The sequence below is a fragment of the Helicoverpa zea genome, chromosome 9 (assembly GCF_022581195.2).
Source record: "Helicoverpa zea isolate HzStark_Cry1AcR chromosome 9, ilHelZeax1.1, whole genome shotgun sequence".
NCBI lineage: Eukaryota > Metazoa > Arthropoda > Insecta > Lepidoptera > Noctuidae > Helicoverpa > Helicoverpa zea.
The window spans coordinates 10,031,202-10,050,266 of record NC_061460.1 but is presented as its reverse complement, the minus strand read 5'-3'; the positions used below and the strand labels follow the sequence as shown (position 1 = coordinate 10,050,266).

The window sequence follows — 19,065 nt, the reverse complement described above, 5'->3', positions numbered from 1 at the left end:
TACACTTTCGAATGGCCAGGTCAGCGGAAGCGATGCGCAAATCTTTAATGTAGAGAGTTCAAGGTGTGACATTGTATGTGACTTTGGAGACAGCCCGATATGTCGCGTTGATCATTCATTTATATACAGACAGAATTCCTGCATTTACCTTGACGAATTCTTGAATATGTTTCGATTAAATACAGAAGGTGGCATTTGTCTTCTGGTACAATAGAATTATTGTAGTTTAAATCTTTCTTCTAACAAAGACTTTATTAATTATGCATCTTAGAAACTAATTTGAGCAATAAAAACATGAATTATATGTAAATTGAAGTGAATAAATCTAGAAAGTCAAGATTAAGTTTATGTTTCATAAAATTAAATACGCTGATGGTATCACAGCGAAATTTAATTTTAATTGCGTTTATAAACATTGTTCGTTTATTACAATTAGTAATATAATTGCTTAGATGTTTTTACAATGGAATACCTAAACAATTTTATATTTAAAGTTAAACACCCAGATGGAATTTGACTAAGAATACCTGAAAATATGGCAAAGAGGAAATCTCCTAACATATTTGAAAGATATGAAAAGCTCTCATTTATCCAACACTTAATAAGTACCATAATCTTTATGCTCTCGAAAAAATGAAATATCCAATTACTACACAAGTTCTCAATACTGAATGCCATTACAGAATATATAGAGATTCATGACTAACGATGCACTCGAACGGTAAGTAACCCAGATGTTTCAGTTCTTGTTCACAGCAGAACCATTATTGTTCCTCACAGTTAGATGACTACCGACAGTCTTTACCGTACTACAACTGACCAGTACACATCACACGCGAATATGCACCTTACAGGCGCATAAACAGAGTATATATTCCAATGACTGTAACTGACAAAATGCGTGCCCTGATCAAGATATCACACATGCAATTATAGACCCTATATCAAGCGAATAGGATTCATAATCCTTTGCGTATGTACATTAATACGCCAATAGATAATCATGGTTATAAAGTAAGAACAATTAGATAAAACATAAAGTAACTGTTTGAGTGAATTTCTCGGATGCTTCCAATCATCAATGCGTTTAGTGGGTGGTAAGTTATTTAGCTCAACATGTGTATGAACATAGAACAACAACATTGCATCAATAGATGAGATATAATCGTTTGTGTGGTTATCTTTACAGGTGAATGCGATTGGAGCAAGAAACAAGAAGTTTGTAGCTGTTAAATATCTTGCTTTTGAGGACAAAAAGTAATGGTGGAATATGAATTGGTCAACAGGAAAACAAAAAGACGATCGATCGATAGACATGCAAACAATAACGGACTCAGAAGACCACATTCTGAACACCCATATAATAGTTTTCTATTGTACTTCTAATCTCGACTGGTATAATAAAGATGAAATGCTGTTTGTTTGTACTCTGGGCTCCGAAAGTACTGAACTATTTTGATAGATTCTTTCACTGTTTTAAAGCTACGGGTATGGGCAGAAGTTTCCCCGTGACGAGAGAAACTAATAGCTAGTAATAAATAGTAACAAAGCATCAATGAACCAATAATTAAAAATAAAACCTCAATAACATATCCTGTGGAGATAATAGGTACTACTTATAAACCAGTATTTGTTTTAGATGCTAGCCCAAGTCCAATACAAGATACAAGGTTCGAATATAACTGTGACTAATGCCTAGTAGACGGATTTAGTATATTAGTGAATGGTACGAAATGAGCACATGATCAACACGTTGCTAATGATAAATAATGAAATATCGTAACTTTGATACAATCGCATTAATGTGGTGTTAGCCTTGTCAGTACAAAACTAATATTAGTAGACAATGTCTTATTGAAGCGTAAAATGCGACTGCATATTTTGTAAACCAGTTTTTACATACGAGGATTTTGACATCTGCATGTAATTGTGCGTCAAAATATCGCATTGGACACCAAATAAAAATCCATTGGAGTGGTTCAGTATTTTTTTTCTTCTCTCCACTTCGCTCTATCCTTGAGAATAGCTATCTATCGAATACTCTATATTCCATCATCTCTTTTGTCTCTGAACCCGCCCATACATTGACCATTAATATTTGCGTTAAAACAACTAAATAGATATTAATGAAACTTGGAAGTAATGTAGCCCTTGGTGGTTCCTTCAGGTGAGTATAGACTGCAACATTTACTTGTAACAAAACAACGAGCCGCTCTATGAGATGTTCTAGTATAGCATCCTTTTTACGAACAAAACGTCGAGCACGCTCGCCTGTTTGTTACAAACCAACGAGCATATTGGTGTGCTTAACATTTCGTCGAGCGAATTGGTAACATATCGTACAGCCAAATGCGGGCGATGCGCGGTTGTGGGATGACGCGGAAGGAGAGAGACGAAAGACGCATAGACTGTGAGCACCCGTAACATAACGCTGAGCATTCGCACGAACGTTACATTACATAGAAATGCTTTGGAGCCTGAGCTTTTGCCTGTATTGTACCATTCGCTAGAACGTTACATTACACATAAATGCTCCAGAAAATGTTGTAGTCTATACTCACCTCGGGGCACGGGTGAAACAGATTTGTTTATTTACCTGAAGGCGGTCTCTCCTTAGGATAGCAGATGCGGAACAGCCCCCGCGTCCGCGTGTAGTAGTAGTATTTGTTGTTGAGACTATCCAGGATCGACTGCGAGTTGCCCGCCGAGTTCTCCGCGGCGTAGTTCTGCAACAATACAAAAAGTATGGTCAGTTTAGATTTATAAATCAAAGTGTGAGGTTTTCGAAGCAAAATTAGCAGCAGTAAAATCGCAGCAGACTGACTTAGAAGTCTCCATAAAGGGCTGTATTGGTCCATAAGCATTTCAGTTTTGGTGTCAGCTTTTGTTGGTTTGTATTCCTATGCAGACTACTGTTCTAAACTCTTGCGTAATTAAGATTTACTTCTTGCAAACATCCAAAGCACATTTAAATATGAATTCTGCTAAACATGAGCTTTACGCAATTCTCTTTTTTTTTTGTTAGTTTGTTCCCACAGGCTCCAAAACTAATGAACCAAACTGAAGAATTCTTCCACAGTCGTAAAACTACACCTATCCCTGGGTGACATAATCTATATTTTATCTGGGTATGAGAAGTTGCCTTTAGAAACGGGTAAACCCGGGCGAAACATCTAGTACAAATATTAAAGAATATACAAACTATGCGTTCAACAGAAACAATCTGTAGGCCTTTACACGATAGAACGTGGGCGACATTTTGCATGACTATTTTAAGACTTGCATTTGTGCACGAACATTCACCCTACATTAAATATAACTTCATATTTCTCTTGATATTTCAGGATAAATATTTATAATGAAGTTTATATAGCCACGAGCAGGTCATCATCATCATCATCTTCCTGCTCTGTACCCAAGTCATTTGGGGTCGGCGCAAAGCTAGCAGGACAACCTATTCGAATTTGTCAGATTTTATCAATCGAACATTACCTTCCACTATTGTGATTAGGTTTAAAATCTATTGAAGTTTGACAGATTGAGATACGTTGTCTCTAAAAACAACAGAGAATCGATTACAAAAACAGGCTAAACACAACAAAAATCCCAAAATCGTTAGACCATTAGGATCAATGTATAGTGTAATTAAAAGGCAATTATGATCGTGGTCTAACGGCCACAATACCCCGCAGTTGAGCGGTAGTGCCACATAATTATAGGAAACTGGTCGAGGGCCGCATTCCTCACGAGGCCTCCAGGACCGAAGGCCGGAACGGATTGATTGCCTCCAAGGGCATTCATGGACGAAGTCGGGAATTTACCTACGTAGCTGAGGATGGTTTAGGAATTTTAAGATTTTGGGAGTTTTATTTTATTGCCTACATCGTTGGAGGAGGAATTGATTGGAATGTCCACAGTTTTTTGGCTTTTGGAAGTTTTATTTCGTTGCCTGCCTCGTTTGATCAGGTATTGATTTACTTTAGAATATATTTACAGATGATGGTAGTCCTGATACAAATTTTCCATGATTCGGTTAACAGGTGTTATAATTTTATATAAACCAGTCAAGTTACTACGAATTTACCACTAATTTGTTCGATATTTTCCTGTTTACATTCAACATTGGTCTTGACACATAATTCTGAATATTCGACCCACATATTTTTAGTGTATCATCTCTTCTAATCGATATTCCATGTTCTATTGTTAAACCGTATGTCTGTCACACCTTAGAACATACGTTATATTATTTAGCTCATTAGAAAGTAGATATGGGCGGTCAGCAAGGTGCCCTGACGCGTCTAACGCGGTCAAACATCTACAGCTGACAAGTGTACTAACTAAACGCTATTTGCCTTTAGGTAAAGTTGTATTACTTGTTCTGTTAAGAAAGACTTTTAGTTAAACGCGTTCAAACTCATTATTAAACCTTCTATAATTAGGGTAAAATGTCATCAAAATATGACGGTAAAAGTTGTAAGTTCAAGAGTCTATTACTTTGTATTACACCACGTTCTTGTCTGTCTTCTTGAAGGGTGCGACATCTTACTTCGTGCTTCATTTGTTCAAAATCCAGTCTTGTGGACACGTTACCTTCGAGTCGGGTAAAAAAGATATTAGACGAGTCTCCATAAAAGAATACAAAATCCATATCATAAATATGGATTTTAAGGGAGGAATCTTGTACCAAACGATAGTTTTCAACTCTTGTTTCTACTACTCGGATAGTGTCGTTTTTCGTCAGTCTTATGATTGGAAGTTTCTGTGACACTGATAAAACTATCCGGTTTTGCGTGCAAACCTGCTTGCGTTGTTGCTAAAGTTTTTAAGAACTAGTAATGAGTCATTCGGCATTTATAAGAAATGCATACCGTCAGGTAAGTCAAAGGTGAGGATAAAATAGTGCAGCGGAATGTCTGCTTCTAAGATAAAGCAACATACCTACATCTTCATTGTTTCAGAGATCTCAACAAAAGCGGTCCATCACTTCACGGTATTCAGCTAAGTTCTCGAGATACTGACGTCAACACTTATCTATCAATCAAACAAACATCATTTCCCGCTACAAAGACGACAATAACCAAAGTATACACGTATATAAAGTACCCACTTTCTTTGTAAGATCAAGAAACAATAAGGTCAACAAAAACCCCGACAATGGATGAATACGGAGACCATCAGAGATAGCACATTCCATCAAACTGGTTGTAATGACTTCCCGGTGGCTGCGGGGACGAGAGGGGAAGCTGAGGGGAGCAGGGGGAGGGGTGACAGTGACGTCACATCTTGAGAAAACGACGCAATCATAATACGCTGACATTAATACTATGAGAACTGCGCACGCGTGAGATTGTTTGTTAATGCTCGTGTTGAAGTTAATCGCTTATGTAGGCAGAATTCAATTACTATATGTCTCTTTTATACTTGATTTATGTACAAACTATGTCATGTAACACGGAATCTACTATGGCTACAGAACTCTTTACTTTATTGATTACTTCAGTTCAGCATATTGTCTCCAAATAGACCACTCCACGATCCACGACTCCAGACGCTTCGATTCGTTATTGTTTTACTGGCACCTTTAAAAACTTGCACTTGACAACTAAATATGTGTGACCTCGTGCCCAAGAATAGCACCTTCGGCTGGAACTTCATAGCACATTCTCAATTTAAAAACCAGGTTTCTGAAATCGATCAACGCTCGTACCTACATTGGACAACCTCAGTTTGCTTCCCAAGATTCAAGCAAGCTTACACTGAAAAACCTGAGATTAAGTAAAAAACTTATCCAATTATTAAAGTATTATTATTAGTTTATTCCCTACTCGAAGTAATGAGAGATCATTAGCTTTTTGCTACAAAACACTAGCATCAAGATCATCGGAGCGATCAGTCAACGGAGCGAGACGTTTCTTCAACTCGACTGGAGTTCATCGATCGTCGTTTTTATAGAATCGACTAAGCTATCCGATTACGATTATCGATGGGAAAGTGCAAAAAAAGTTATATTTATTACAGATACGGTGAAACAGCTCCACAAATTCCTTCCCAACAAAGCGAAAACAACATTTCTTTAAAAATAATATGTAAATCCTTCCCTGAGCTGCAAAAGATTTTAAGTACAGAGAAGAATTTTGATACTATACACAATTGTTTTTACACTCAAGTAGAAGAAATGTATGAAAGTTTTCTAACAGAAACCATGGGTTTGGAGTAAATGGTAACAAGCCGACTGGAGTTCATCGATCGTCGTTTTTATAGAATCGACTAAGCTATCCGATTACGATTATCGATGGGAAAGTGCAAAGAAAGTTATATTTATTGCAGCTGTGGAAGGTGTGACGGAGAAACTTGAAATATATCCTGCGAAGTTCTTTGCTATAAATGTGAAATTGTATCGGACATTCTCGCATTCCTTGGTTAATCGATTTGATGGATTAATCGCGATGCAACACATGCTTTCGTAAAACAAATATGCAGTTAATTGAATGTAGTAAAACCTTCCGTATTCAATATTTTCGTTTAACGTGTTAATGTTGCCAGTTTATTACAGGAAATTAATACTCAAAAATTATAATACGGTTTGGAAATAATGTCATTATGTCAATACATAATTACTTAACATGAAAATCGCAATGTTTGCACGCACCTTTCACCTTACATAATACAGCAATAATTCAAGTTGACCACATTTCACAAGTTTACCAATTACCGGAATACAATACTCGGGCCGGTTTGATCGCAATCCTGAATACGACAATTAATAGTACCAGCATATCGCAAACTTTTAGTTGCCCGATCGTTTGTTTGGGCTCATAAATCAGTATAAAGATGAGTACGCACATTACATACAAACTGTAACACCTATTACTTATGTTTTTAAAAAGAGTAACCATGAAGTTTCTTGCCCGTTCTTCTCCATAGGAAGCTACTTTTGGAATGGGCAACTAGAATCAAACTTATTTATAATTTTGACGTTCATAAGTGCTTGTAAAGGTCTACATGAAATAAATGATTTGATTTGTTTGACAATACAAAGATCAGGTATTTAGCCGGTATAAGACCGACTGAAAACATTGATAGGAATCAAGATTTTCTTTAAAAAAAATTGTCATACTGTCGACCGACTGTTTAGTCTACAGTGCGTGGATACTTACTGTTGTAGGTGTTTGTATAATTAGCTACAACGCATTTACATATCTATCTCAGTTGTTTGCGCAATAAGCACGTATTTACCTCATCAGTTCACATTTTTCCACAATTATTCACAAATCTGAATTGTTATAATTAAGAATAAAAGGTTTTCCTTGTTATTGTTATAAGCTGAGCTATTTAATTTGCAAACCTATTCGATAACTTTAGCACATAGATTAAATAAAACAACAAATGAGCCATTTAAGTAAATAGAATCATTTTGTTAAACCAACAAGGAAGGAATGCTATTAGTTTTATAATTAATAAAACAGGTAAATAAATATTTGATATACAATGGTATATGGTAAAGAACAGCCCCTGACATACAAAAACTTTATCATGATACCGAGTGTGCTAAGTATGAATGTGGAGGGATGGAGAGGCAGAGGTAGACCGAGGAAAAGATGGATTGATTGCCTGAAAGAGGACATGAAGCAGAAAGGAGTGGATGTATGACGTCTGACAGAGAGGAATGGAAGAAAAAGACATGTTGCGCCGACCCCAAATGACTTGGGAACAGGGCAGGAAGATGATGATGATATCATCATGCTGGGCCTGTGCTCAACCTTTCTCACACGTAGACAAGGATTGAGCATTAACAGAGTGCAATTGCAGGCTTTATAGTCCAGGTTTCCTCGAGATGTTTTCTTTCACCTTTGTGTCCAAGACATTTATTACATCACAAGAATGCAAGATTATCGAACTTATTCGAATCCAATCGATTAAAGTCCGAATAATCTCGATTGTCTAAGCCCTCACGCGATGTTAAGACACACGTACGTTAAGCAATAGCCACATTGTTGAATTAATATCATGATCATCTGCCTAGCCTTTTCCCAACTATGTTGGGGTCGGCTTCCAGTCTAACCGAATGCAGCTGGTTACCAGAGTTTTACAAGAAGCGACTGCCTATCTGACCTCCTCAACCCAGTTACCCGGGTAACTGTTGTTAAAGACACGCCTGCAATTACATTAAGCAATAACCACATACTTGAGTCGTTATGATTGATCAATTTATGATACAATCGATGATCGATCAATTGATTTACAGATGACACTCGACCTAGTGCGTCTTGGAATTATTGAATGATTATACTTATAGATATTAAATCATACATTATTATAGGTGGTGATCATGTCTCAGTATGTGCAGGTGTGAATAATAGTTTGTGTTTTTGCAAACAGAAACAATATGAGGATATAATGCGCAACATATTTGATCGACTACTCTTTAAACCGAGGAGTACTACACTTCTGGAACCAAAACATTTAGCACCTATATTTAGCATCAAAAACCCACTTTTAGCACACATCTGTACTTCATAATATATTGGAGAGTTTAAAAAATGCAAAGTTAGTCAGCGCTTAGCTTCACAGTTTTGCTATATGAAAGTACCAGTAAAAAGCTACCAACTATAGAAACTAAACAATTGGAAAAACAAGTGAAGTTGAATACCGCATAATAGCTTACAAAAGCTTTCAAGTAAAATATTAACGTTACAACGTTGACAGTCGACGTTTCCACATATGGTCAATATCGGTCACTTTCGCCTCATCTCGGCGCTCAGTAATTATTGCTAAGCATTGTCTACCGACTTTCGCTCACTAGCACAGCAGTTTCGACAAACACCCAATCATTAAGTCTCATAACTTGTAGTTAGAGAGTTTATTACTACGTACGAAGTTAATGCACCACAGAAACATTATGTTTTGAGAAAATAATAATGTTTCGGTTTAAGTATGATCAAGTATGATTAAGTATGATCTTTTTTATGCAAGCGTTTGTTGATGTATGGTTGACGGTTACGATCATAAGACACGTTGACGGATTATTAAGCTTGATAATAGTGCGATTTGTCGCACTACGCGTTACAGGAATGTTAGTATCAGCAATATATCAAATTATCCATCATCAATTTATTGACAACCAAATGTTCCTCACGACTTCACCCTAGCTATCCTGAGTTACTCCCTGCTACACCAGTCCAGCCATTTCAGCAATTAGCCGAAAAAGAGATGGATAGCACAGGTTATTTTAATATTACCTACAAACAGACATTATTTGATTCATTTGTTAAGACGTATAGATAAAGTCAAATCTCAAGGTTAAAAATATTTCTGTATCAGCAAGCGCTCGTTGATATCTTTTGTACAGCACAGCCGACTACGAATTGGTCACAATTGACTGCGAATTTGACACAACTTTCGAAGTTGAAAATCCACAATTTGATCATAATTTTTCAATTAATATTAAGTACAGACCTACGATTATTATCACAAAAGGTTGGCTAGTTTCGAATGCTAATATATACAGTTTCGCTTGGCGAGGCGCGCAAACGAATGCGCACGTCGTAGATACGTCAATGTATGATCGAGCACGTTCGGAATGTGGTACGAATGGTCCCGCGTACGATGATTTCACATAAAAAACCGGTCAACAGTACGGCTAGAGATTCTACCTAGCGCTGTGGATGTGGGCTTCCTCTTTCGAACATTTACTCTTCTAATGAATATTGAAAACCGGATGGAGACGCGTTGAAATTTATATGAATGTCTAAGCAGTTTTTAATGGCGTCGCCACAACCTGCTTTGTATTTTCTACATGATAGATATTTTTTGCTCTGTTTCTTTGATATTTCTCATTAAGTTAAAGCAAAGATCCGACTTGAGGACCTTCTGTTTGGGAAGTCGGTTAATAAAATTACCGGCCTATCCCAAGAGACATCCAGACACGTCACCATTGTACATTATTCTCGTACACCGGTGCACCGGGCGACTCAGCTGTGTGCGAAGGTTTTTGCGCAGGACTCGGGTCATGTACCCGCCCTGTTCACCTTGCAATGTCGAACACCCCACACATACATACACACAGACGTGCAAACACACACATGTATGGTAGGGTATTGCGATGTGTACAGCCTTACAATGGTTAGTGGTGAGAACCTTTTCATGTTTATAGAATGATGGGGATAGTTGGTCTTTGGATCTGTTTAAAAGTTATGTGAGTTTTGATAGGTGAAGCCAGACGGAAAAAAGACAAAGTACGATAAGATAGACAAAATAGTCATAACATGAAAAAATAAGGCGAATAATGCACATAAAAACTAATGAATTTGATTGAAAAGTCCGTCTACCATAGATAGTCTATCCTCATAGTTAAACTCAAAATCTGCACTTCTAACGACGATATCTATCTTGTTTTGCTACCCAAATTGAACACAATCCGTTTTTCCCACGGAAATACAAAGCATTTTAAATAATCTTCAACTGGGCAGATGCTTCACCAATAAACTCGCCAGCCTTGAAGGTACAACTTTACTGTACAATAGTACTTGTTATTATAATTGTCTGGTTTTTTACCAGCCAGTGTAACGTAGACTACAGAAAGAGGAATACAAACTTTTAAAATAAAACTGCTTGGTATAAACAATTCATAGTTTGAATATTTTTGAATTGGGAATATTCAGTTGGTACTTATGGCCTGATCGTAGTTTGGTGCAGTTGATAATTTCTGTCAATCAGTACATAAAATTCTATTTTCCCTTGACAATTTACAGCAAAAATCGGTGCCACTATACTTCTTATGTAAACATATTATTGCAATTGTTTGTATTAACGTTTAAAACGAAGGATCTAAGACCAAGTTTATTTTGTTCTTAAAATTATGTGCTTGATTTTCATAAACAATTGCATAAACTCTTACTATTATTTTTATGCCAAAATGACAACTTAAATCCGAACAAAGGACAATGCTCATGAAGTATGAGAAAAAAACCCAGGCCCGGCGCAAAAGAAATGTAACTCAAAATATAGGTAAAAATAAGTAATTAAATATTACATAGGGGGCATTATCGAAATCAGTGGCTATATGTGTGAAATTGCTATTCGAATTTTAACATCTGCGGTACATTGCTACTCAAGATTTAGAGGTAACATAATGTATTAGTAAAAGGAACAGCAAACAGATACAGTTGTGGTTTAAGAGTGTACATAATGACATGTTTATAGCAACTTCTCCACTATTCTACCTACTTTTACAAGATAATAGGATGATAGAACTAAAACAGGATATGAATGTACTTTTCATTTTAATAATAACGCTTAAAAGTCATCGATTCTTTATTTCTAACACGACGAGATCCAAAAATGTTGCGGGATGCGCGAACTGTTCCTCATGTCTAGCCCACCCTAAGTAATGTAAAACGCTCATGACGCGATGACGTGGGCGCTGCAGCCTGTACTTCGGTATTGATTTATCTTTTTGGAGAAGCTTATTACTTGCCATATTACTTGTTTGTTGTTTCAGATAGCACTTTAATTAAACTATAAGCCCCAGCTGCTCATGTTACCCCTTTAAAAAATCTAATAGCAATTTCATACATTTAGCCATAGATTTCGATGATGCCTCCTATGCAGTATTTCATTACTTATTATTACCTATAATTTGAGTTACTTTTCGTTTGCGCCGGGCTTGGGTTTTTTTTGAGCATTGTCCTTACAAAGCACTTTTCGTCTCCACTAGACTTGAAAATATGACTACCATTGTTTACTTTCCGCTTAACTTTCCAAAACATAATACCTATCTAACATAATAAAAACAATTGACCAGACACAGACAACCAGACAGTCTTCATATTACGGTGTCGTCATTATTATTCATTAAGCGCAATGTCCAAGTGTCGGCTTTCTGAACTCAGGGTCGCACGTTCGATGTCTGCGTCGAAAACGCGTCTGACCTACAGATTTGGTGTATTTATGTACGTTTTATTAGGTGATATTTAAAGAACTATTGTTTTTTTTTCTCGTTTGAAGTGTGCCACTTGTTTTCATGTTGTTTTTTTTGTGTGTGTTCTTGTCCCAAGTCGGCCATTAGTATGTAGAACAAAGTCTTCAGTTGCCTTAAGTGACTTCACGATGGTCAAAATAATGAACAAAATAGAGCTAGCTTCAGATTCATCATCACCATTTTTAGGGTTCCGTAGCCAAAATGGCAAAAACGGAACCCTTATAGTTTCGTCATGTCCGTCTGTCCGTCTGTCCGTCTGTCCGTCTGTCACAGCCGATTTACTCGGAAACTATAAGTACTACAGTGATGAAATTTGATGGGAATATGTGTTGTATGAACCGCTACAAAAATATGACACTAAATAGTAAAAAAAAGAATTGGGGGTGGGGCCCCCCATACATGTAACTGAGGGATGAAATTTTTTTTTTCGATGTACATACCCGTGTGGGGTATCAATGGAAAGGTCTTTTAAAATGATATAAAGTTTTCTAAAAAACATTTTTCTTAAAGTGAACGGTTTTTGAGATATCAGCTCTCAAAGTCGTAAAAAGTATGTCCCCCCCCCTCTATTTTTATAACTACGGGGTATAAAATTCTAAAAAAAATAGAGGTGATGCATGCTAATTAACTCTTTCAACGATTTTTGGTTTGATCAAAGTATCTCTTATAGTTTTTGAGATAGGTTGATTTAACTGTAATTTACGGAACCCTTCGTGCACGAGTCCGACTCGCACTTGGCCGGTTTTTTAGTTTTTTTTTGCTTTAGAATAGCAAAGTTAAATGACTAGGTATATACATTTAGATCTTGTTAGGCAAAATAATAGACTAGAATTATACCTTCAAGTAAAGACGTACATTATTATCTAATTACAAAGGCATCTCGTTTCAGATGACTAGGTATAGTGAAGCACCTGTTACATATCGTATATCAATACCATCTGCCACTAGAAGCCTCTTATTATAAAGTAGTACACAAAGGGTGTCATTTATAAACACGATAATAACGGCAGGAAAAAAAACAAAGGAATAACCATTCAATTTCATAGGTTATTTATGTACTAAAGGTTTTCACTCGCGTCCCTTGGGAATTACTGTCCGTATCGGGATAAAATATAGCCTATGTTACTCGGGAAGAGCAGTAGAAGTAGTTTCCCAACAGTGAAAGTAGTTCCCAAGACCGAACTTCTGAAACGATTTGAAAAATTTTCAAGTTTCAAGAAGTATAGATAGACTATATCTTCACTCCATGTTTATTAATAAGAATCGCAATATACGTACATATGTTCATTGTCAAATTGCATAATCCCAGTCTACTGTCTCTTCTTGTAAGGCCAATGAATTTTATTTACAAGACCGAAATGTGACATAATATTGTTATATCGGGTGTGTCGTTCATAATCACATTAAATGAAATGCATTAATATACTGGTTAATATATATCGATTAACACAAAGAAAAAAGAAAAATACGTAAAAATAAAAAAATGAATTTTTCAAACAAAGTAAATAGAATAAAAATGTGCGAAATTTAGAACACCATATAAAAGTCAGTCATTACAAACAACTGAAATTCTCCCTTGAAAACTGACAGCTGACAACTGATTAAAACATTCGATACTCCTAACTTTATCTCTGCTTTACACATGATGTTGTAAATTATAAAAACGAAAAATGACTCCTGTGGTTAAACCACTGAATGGATTAGGTTATTTTTTTACAATTCGCCATAGAATATCATAAAGTATATGCGATAGGATTTAATGTGATTGTGAACGACACACCCTGTATTACTTTTAAAAGCTACAACCAATTTAATGTAAATCAAAATTGCATCATAATGATTTTTAATGTAGCTATTATGGAAAATGGTGTAGTTTTATTGTAAATAATTTAGATAAAAAATTAGGTAAGATCCTAACATTTGACGTCAGAGATAGTTATGTGATATTTACACCTAAAATATATGCAATTTAAATTAATCTAAAGTAAAGAATTTTAAGCGAAATCATCACGAACTTCATGATTAAACATGAGCTAATGTCTTAATTGAAATGGATCTTGTTAGTTGCGTGTGCGCATCAATCTGCGTCAAACGTCAAGTTTCACTGTACAGAGGTGGACGCACTGGGCACGCAACCTGGCATAGACTAGAATAACTTCTCACGGGTTAATCCTTTACCTTGAAAGTAATGATCTAGTCACCATAGATAAATAATACCTGAAAAAACACATGATAAAGTTCGAAAACCAGCATTTTTCAGCATCTTTTACCTCATAACAGGTTAAAATGTCTTTAATCGGTACAAAGTAGACCAATAGTATGGCTAACTAAAGAACTTGAACGAAAATTACTAAATCGCATGGTAATTGATCAAAAACGCGAGGTTGCTGCAGTTCAATAATGAAGTTAACTGATTTCAAAATGGAGCGCAAAATGAGACTTTGCAACTTTTATGTTAGCAAATGTAGTTCTAAGAAACATTGGTAAGTTGTGGTTTAACAATCATACGGACTGTGTTCTTGCTTAAATCAAAATACATTCTAATATTTCAATAAACTATCTGAGGTTTACAGCTAATAAGGCATAATTAATTGAATTAGCCCAAAAAGGAACAAAGGATTGTAGTACAGCAACATCTATATTAGGAAAATAACAATAAGGGCCATTCATTAAATACCTTTAAATTCGTGATCATACCTCAAAGAGGTTGAATACTTGTAGACCACAAAAACGGCCTTACATAAACCATTCGTGCCATAGCCAACCTCAAATCAGTACTCTATGGCATACTTATGACACTAATTAAAGGAAAAAATGTCTTTATAATGTGCATAGTTGCAAAATCAATGAACAAACCGTAATGACACAATGCGTAACAATAATGAGAGTGTGCTGTGTGAAACTTTACGGTTTGGCAACAGAATACGTCATATTACATTTCATTAAAGGATTTTTGTTTGAGTTAAATATTTTGAGATCGGGAGTGCAGAGAGAGGTGAATTGGTAAATTGTTTATACTTTGAAGTGCTGTATTTTTTTTTACTTTAGGCTCAATGGAAGCGGGTAGTCTTCCCATAATTCAGTCTCTCCACTCTGAGAGAAAATGTAATATTTACTTATTGAAGTAACGGATGATGGATGCAGCGAATTTTTAAATGAAGCCAAATGTGTACATGTAGCAATATAGTAGCATTGACCATTCTACATGAGCCATTAAACGTCAAGTTCAGTGAAAGGCCGGAAAACTATAAGCCATGGAAAGAATTGTGAAAGGCAAACTATAACGATCTGAGAACCAGATGGATTATCCACACTTTCCAAGATTCATAGCATATTTGTTTATTTTCGGCCAATCATAATTTATCGGTTATGTCACTTTTGAAAAAAGAAGGCCGTGCAAATATGGCTGCTTATGTCAGTGGTGTCTTTTTATAAAGTGGCACCGTTGTTCTTGTATACAGCCTTAAATTCACATGGCCCTTCATTCAATATCGTAGGTACGTAATATACCAAGTAATCAAGTGACATAATGACCAAATTGTCACAATCGCGTTAATGACGTGATACAAATATTTTATGTACCTACTTGCGTGAATATTTTCGGTGTATTGAAGAAACCAATAAGTAATGTTGTTGTTTTATAATAATAATATCCTCATTAGTATATTTCCTGTTTAAAACTAGTTTTCAATATTAATTCATTTTAACATTATAAAAGATCGCGGAAATATGTAAAGTAAACATTAGATAATCTGCACTTAATTGAATACCTACTGTCTATAGTTTCTTAACTTAGCTTCGTCCCGAAGTAAGTAAATATGCTATTACCGGTGATTAAACCCTCTATTAGAGGCAGCAATCACGCTTGACCGTGCAATATCCGTGTGCATGCAATGTTAGTACGTAATTTCAAAATGAGTAAACAAGGAGTACATTGATTCATATACCCGCTCATTAAATAAAAACAGGAAACCTTTGTTAGGTAGTAGTAAGTATAAGCACAAAAATAATAAATTCAGGTTTACAGCAGAATTTTAATAGCGTGCTTACCATGAAGTTAGGATTACAAATACTTATTATTTGGTTAGAAAATACTGTCCATTAGTTGTCAAAAAAAAACAGAATGACATAAAATCTCGTGAAGAAAAAAAACGTTTTTTTTTTCTTCAGTTTACTTAATGTCCATCTTATTTTTTTATTGATGCACCAGCCAGGTTCTTATGTGCTTTTTCTTAAATGAAAATGTAACCTCTTTGCTAGAAATTGTATGCAGAACATTTTTATCAGTTTCTATTAGGCCTTTAGACAAAGCTTTGGTAGTCTGTTGCTCGTTCACGACACACGTAACCAAACATAACTGAACTTTCAATTGGCTTTTCTATGAAACCAAGAAAGCGGAATAGTATAAAAGAATTGTAGTCGGAAGTCGTGAGAATTGGGTGCCGTCGTGCAGGAAAGCGGGTTGGCGTGATAATCACCTATTGTCGATGACGTGTCCTATGCACGTATCTTGGAATATTCGGCTATAATGTAGACAAAGTTTGGGATACAAAAGAAAGGTTCCAAGTTTCAAAAATATATTTTTGAAAAAATATATTTTATTTTTGTACTAAATTGTGGCTAGATAGGTTCCTGTCTATGTCAACAGTAAATCAGTGCTACAATCACAAAGCAGGCCTAACAATTCACGGAGCAGGAAGCTAAGAAACCAGACGTGTCTGTTTTACAGACGCCAAGCTGCAATCTAAACAAACCACCTGTCCCTGCAGGCTTAGCGTTTAGTATGATTAACACCACATTGAACAATAACATGGGAGCCAGGAAATCTATGATACAGGTGATAAACTCAATACCTATAGACTTCAGCCGTCAGTTTCTACCAAAAGCCAATGTACCTTTTTGGTAAGTCAACTTTTTTTATTTCTACCTGGCAAGACTGTTTTCCAAATCTTTTTTTGTTAATAGCTATCTACTGTTTATTTGAGGAGATAAGCAAACATGGCGTCCGGTCCCACGGCAGGTAACGCAATAAACAAACTGTTCATCGCTCTCCCCAGATGTTTCTTCCGTAAATAGAAATATTTCTCCAGATCCCTTGTTTGTTCTTTGAATTAACTTTTGGGAGTCAATGAGTTTAGATGATGTTGAGTACGGTTAACGTTAAGGGATAGTGTTTCTTCTGTACTTGAATAGGTGTAGTTATTTTGCTATTTACTCAAGAAAAAGAAAACATTTTAATTGCTGATTTACTTGAACCATCGAGTGAAGTATATTCTACATACGTAAAATATCCAGGTCGTTAAATACTAAGTCTAAGGTCCAAAAAATGCAGATCAGACCCACAAAATAAACTAGAAAGTCTTCGTAATTCCTTCAAACCAACGTATGTCATTACATAAAACCATCTCGTATACACAGAATATGAACTTATTTGCATAAACCACTTTCTTTGGGCCTTTGCATAACTTGAAGACTGACCAAACGTAGAAAACAGACTCATCAGCGAGATGAAAGTCTCGCATTATGTTCATTTATACGTTTATTGAGACCATTAGAATAACTTCTATAGATTTGCCTAATTGCATAGAAATGGGGTTTAACATATCTAATTAAGGTTTATACTTGATGGGATTGAAGAAAGTTCGCAGTAACGTAAATTAGATATTAGATACGATATACGAATGATTTGTTGTAATTTAAGCAGTGATTGCTGGGCACGCGAAAACGATGAAATGGTGAACTGCCTTTCAATTCCTCTGGTGTACCGAACAAAATCAAAACAATACGTAACTCAATTTTCCATTCGCAAATACGTATGCAAAATTGGTTTTAGCATAGATAACTTGGGAATGGTAATAAAATCTTATAATGACATAACTATAGAGTTACGGTTATCGTTACGAGCTAACTATACACATAGGTTCAGAGATGTTCACACAGATTTCGTCACTTTCACGATCGATTTCTCCCAAGCTTTCCACTGCTTGTCTTTACAAGATCTAATAGACTTGGATATGTAGATAGTAAGTCATTCACTGCACGTCTCGAGACGCCTTTCAAACTACAATTAGGCATTATGCTAAGTAATTTTCTTCTTTAAAGAAAGGCTAACTTTTCCCATTGCTGCATTAAAAGATTGACTGATTACATTTTAATTGTCCACCTCTTGGTTCCTCTTCGCGCTCCTGACTATTACAACTTAACTATGAGTTCGTTATCAGTTGAATTGGTTGGAGCTTGGTACCATGGTAGGAACAGAAATGTTTTGAAAGATTAAATGGTGTAGATGAACAAATATAAGGCGTTGTGGCTTATAATGTTGTAGTGTCAATATATGACGGCAAAATTGGTTGCTAAGACAAAAACTAACTTGTTAGTACAAAGGCTTCAGGATGATAGTTTAACTAAAACTGCTAATTACCACGTGAATTGCACCGCTCCAAAAAAACTTCAACTCCGGTTGTGTTAACTTTTCGAAAGATGTCGAAGGCTCGGATACGTAGGAACCTGTACGTGCAGCTTTTAAACCCACCCCTATTATAGAGAGAGCAAAAAATTAAGCCATCCTCATGCGCAGGTAGGAGTCGCAACAAGTTGTATCGGATCGCAAAAAAAATCATGACCCCGACTCGAGGAAAGAAACCAGAAACTGTCGGCAAGTGGTCTGTCGTTACAAAAAGTTCGACGCATATAACAAGCAAATTAACCGTGAGATGTTCTAGTTCTTTTGCAAATTACTCGCTTTCTGAAAAAGTTTTTGTTATTCCATATTTTTTTTGGTATGTGTAACTTGTTGAGTGCAAGACGCATTATTGGTTCAAGTCCAAAAACGGTGTTTAGCTTAAGTATATCGACATCGTTATCGGTCGTTTCTTTATCTCCACGTCTGGGTGCGCAGGAGTCGCTCACGGAATAGTACAGTTACCCACACATTTGTTCGTGCCATTAATACGTGCATATTTATGCGTAACGTGTCTGCTCTAACGGTGTCTCGGCAAGGACTCGAAAGAATACGTGCTACGATGATTTTTATTGAGTACAATACATTACAACTGGTGCCTAAGAATGAAACAAGGGAAATG

General features: G+C 36.0%; 1 protein-coding gene across 2 annotated transcripts in view; it reads right to left on the bottom strand.

Moving 5' to 3' along the window:
* Window positions 1–19,065, bottom strand: part of LOC124632903 — a 41,383-nt gene that overhangs the window by 21,500 nt on the left and 818 nt on the right. For both annotated transcript variants that reach the window (XM_047167912.1, XM_047167911.1), the window contains exon 2: window positions 2,597–2,726. In XM_047167912.1, coding sequence (XP_047023868.1) covers window positions 2,597–2,726 — 130 coding nt within the window. The remainder of the gene's footprint in view (window positions 1–2,596; window positions 2,727–19,065) is intronic.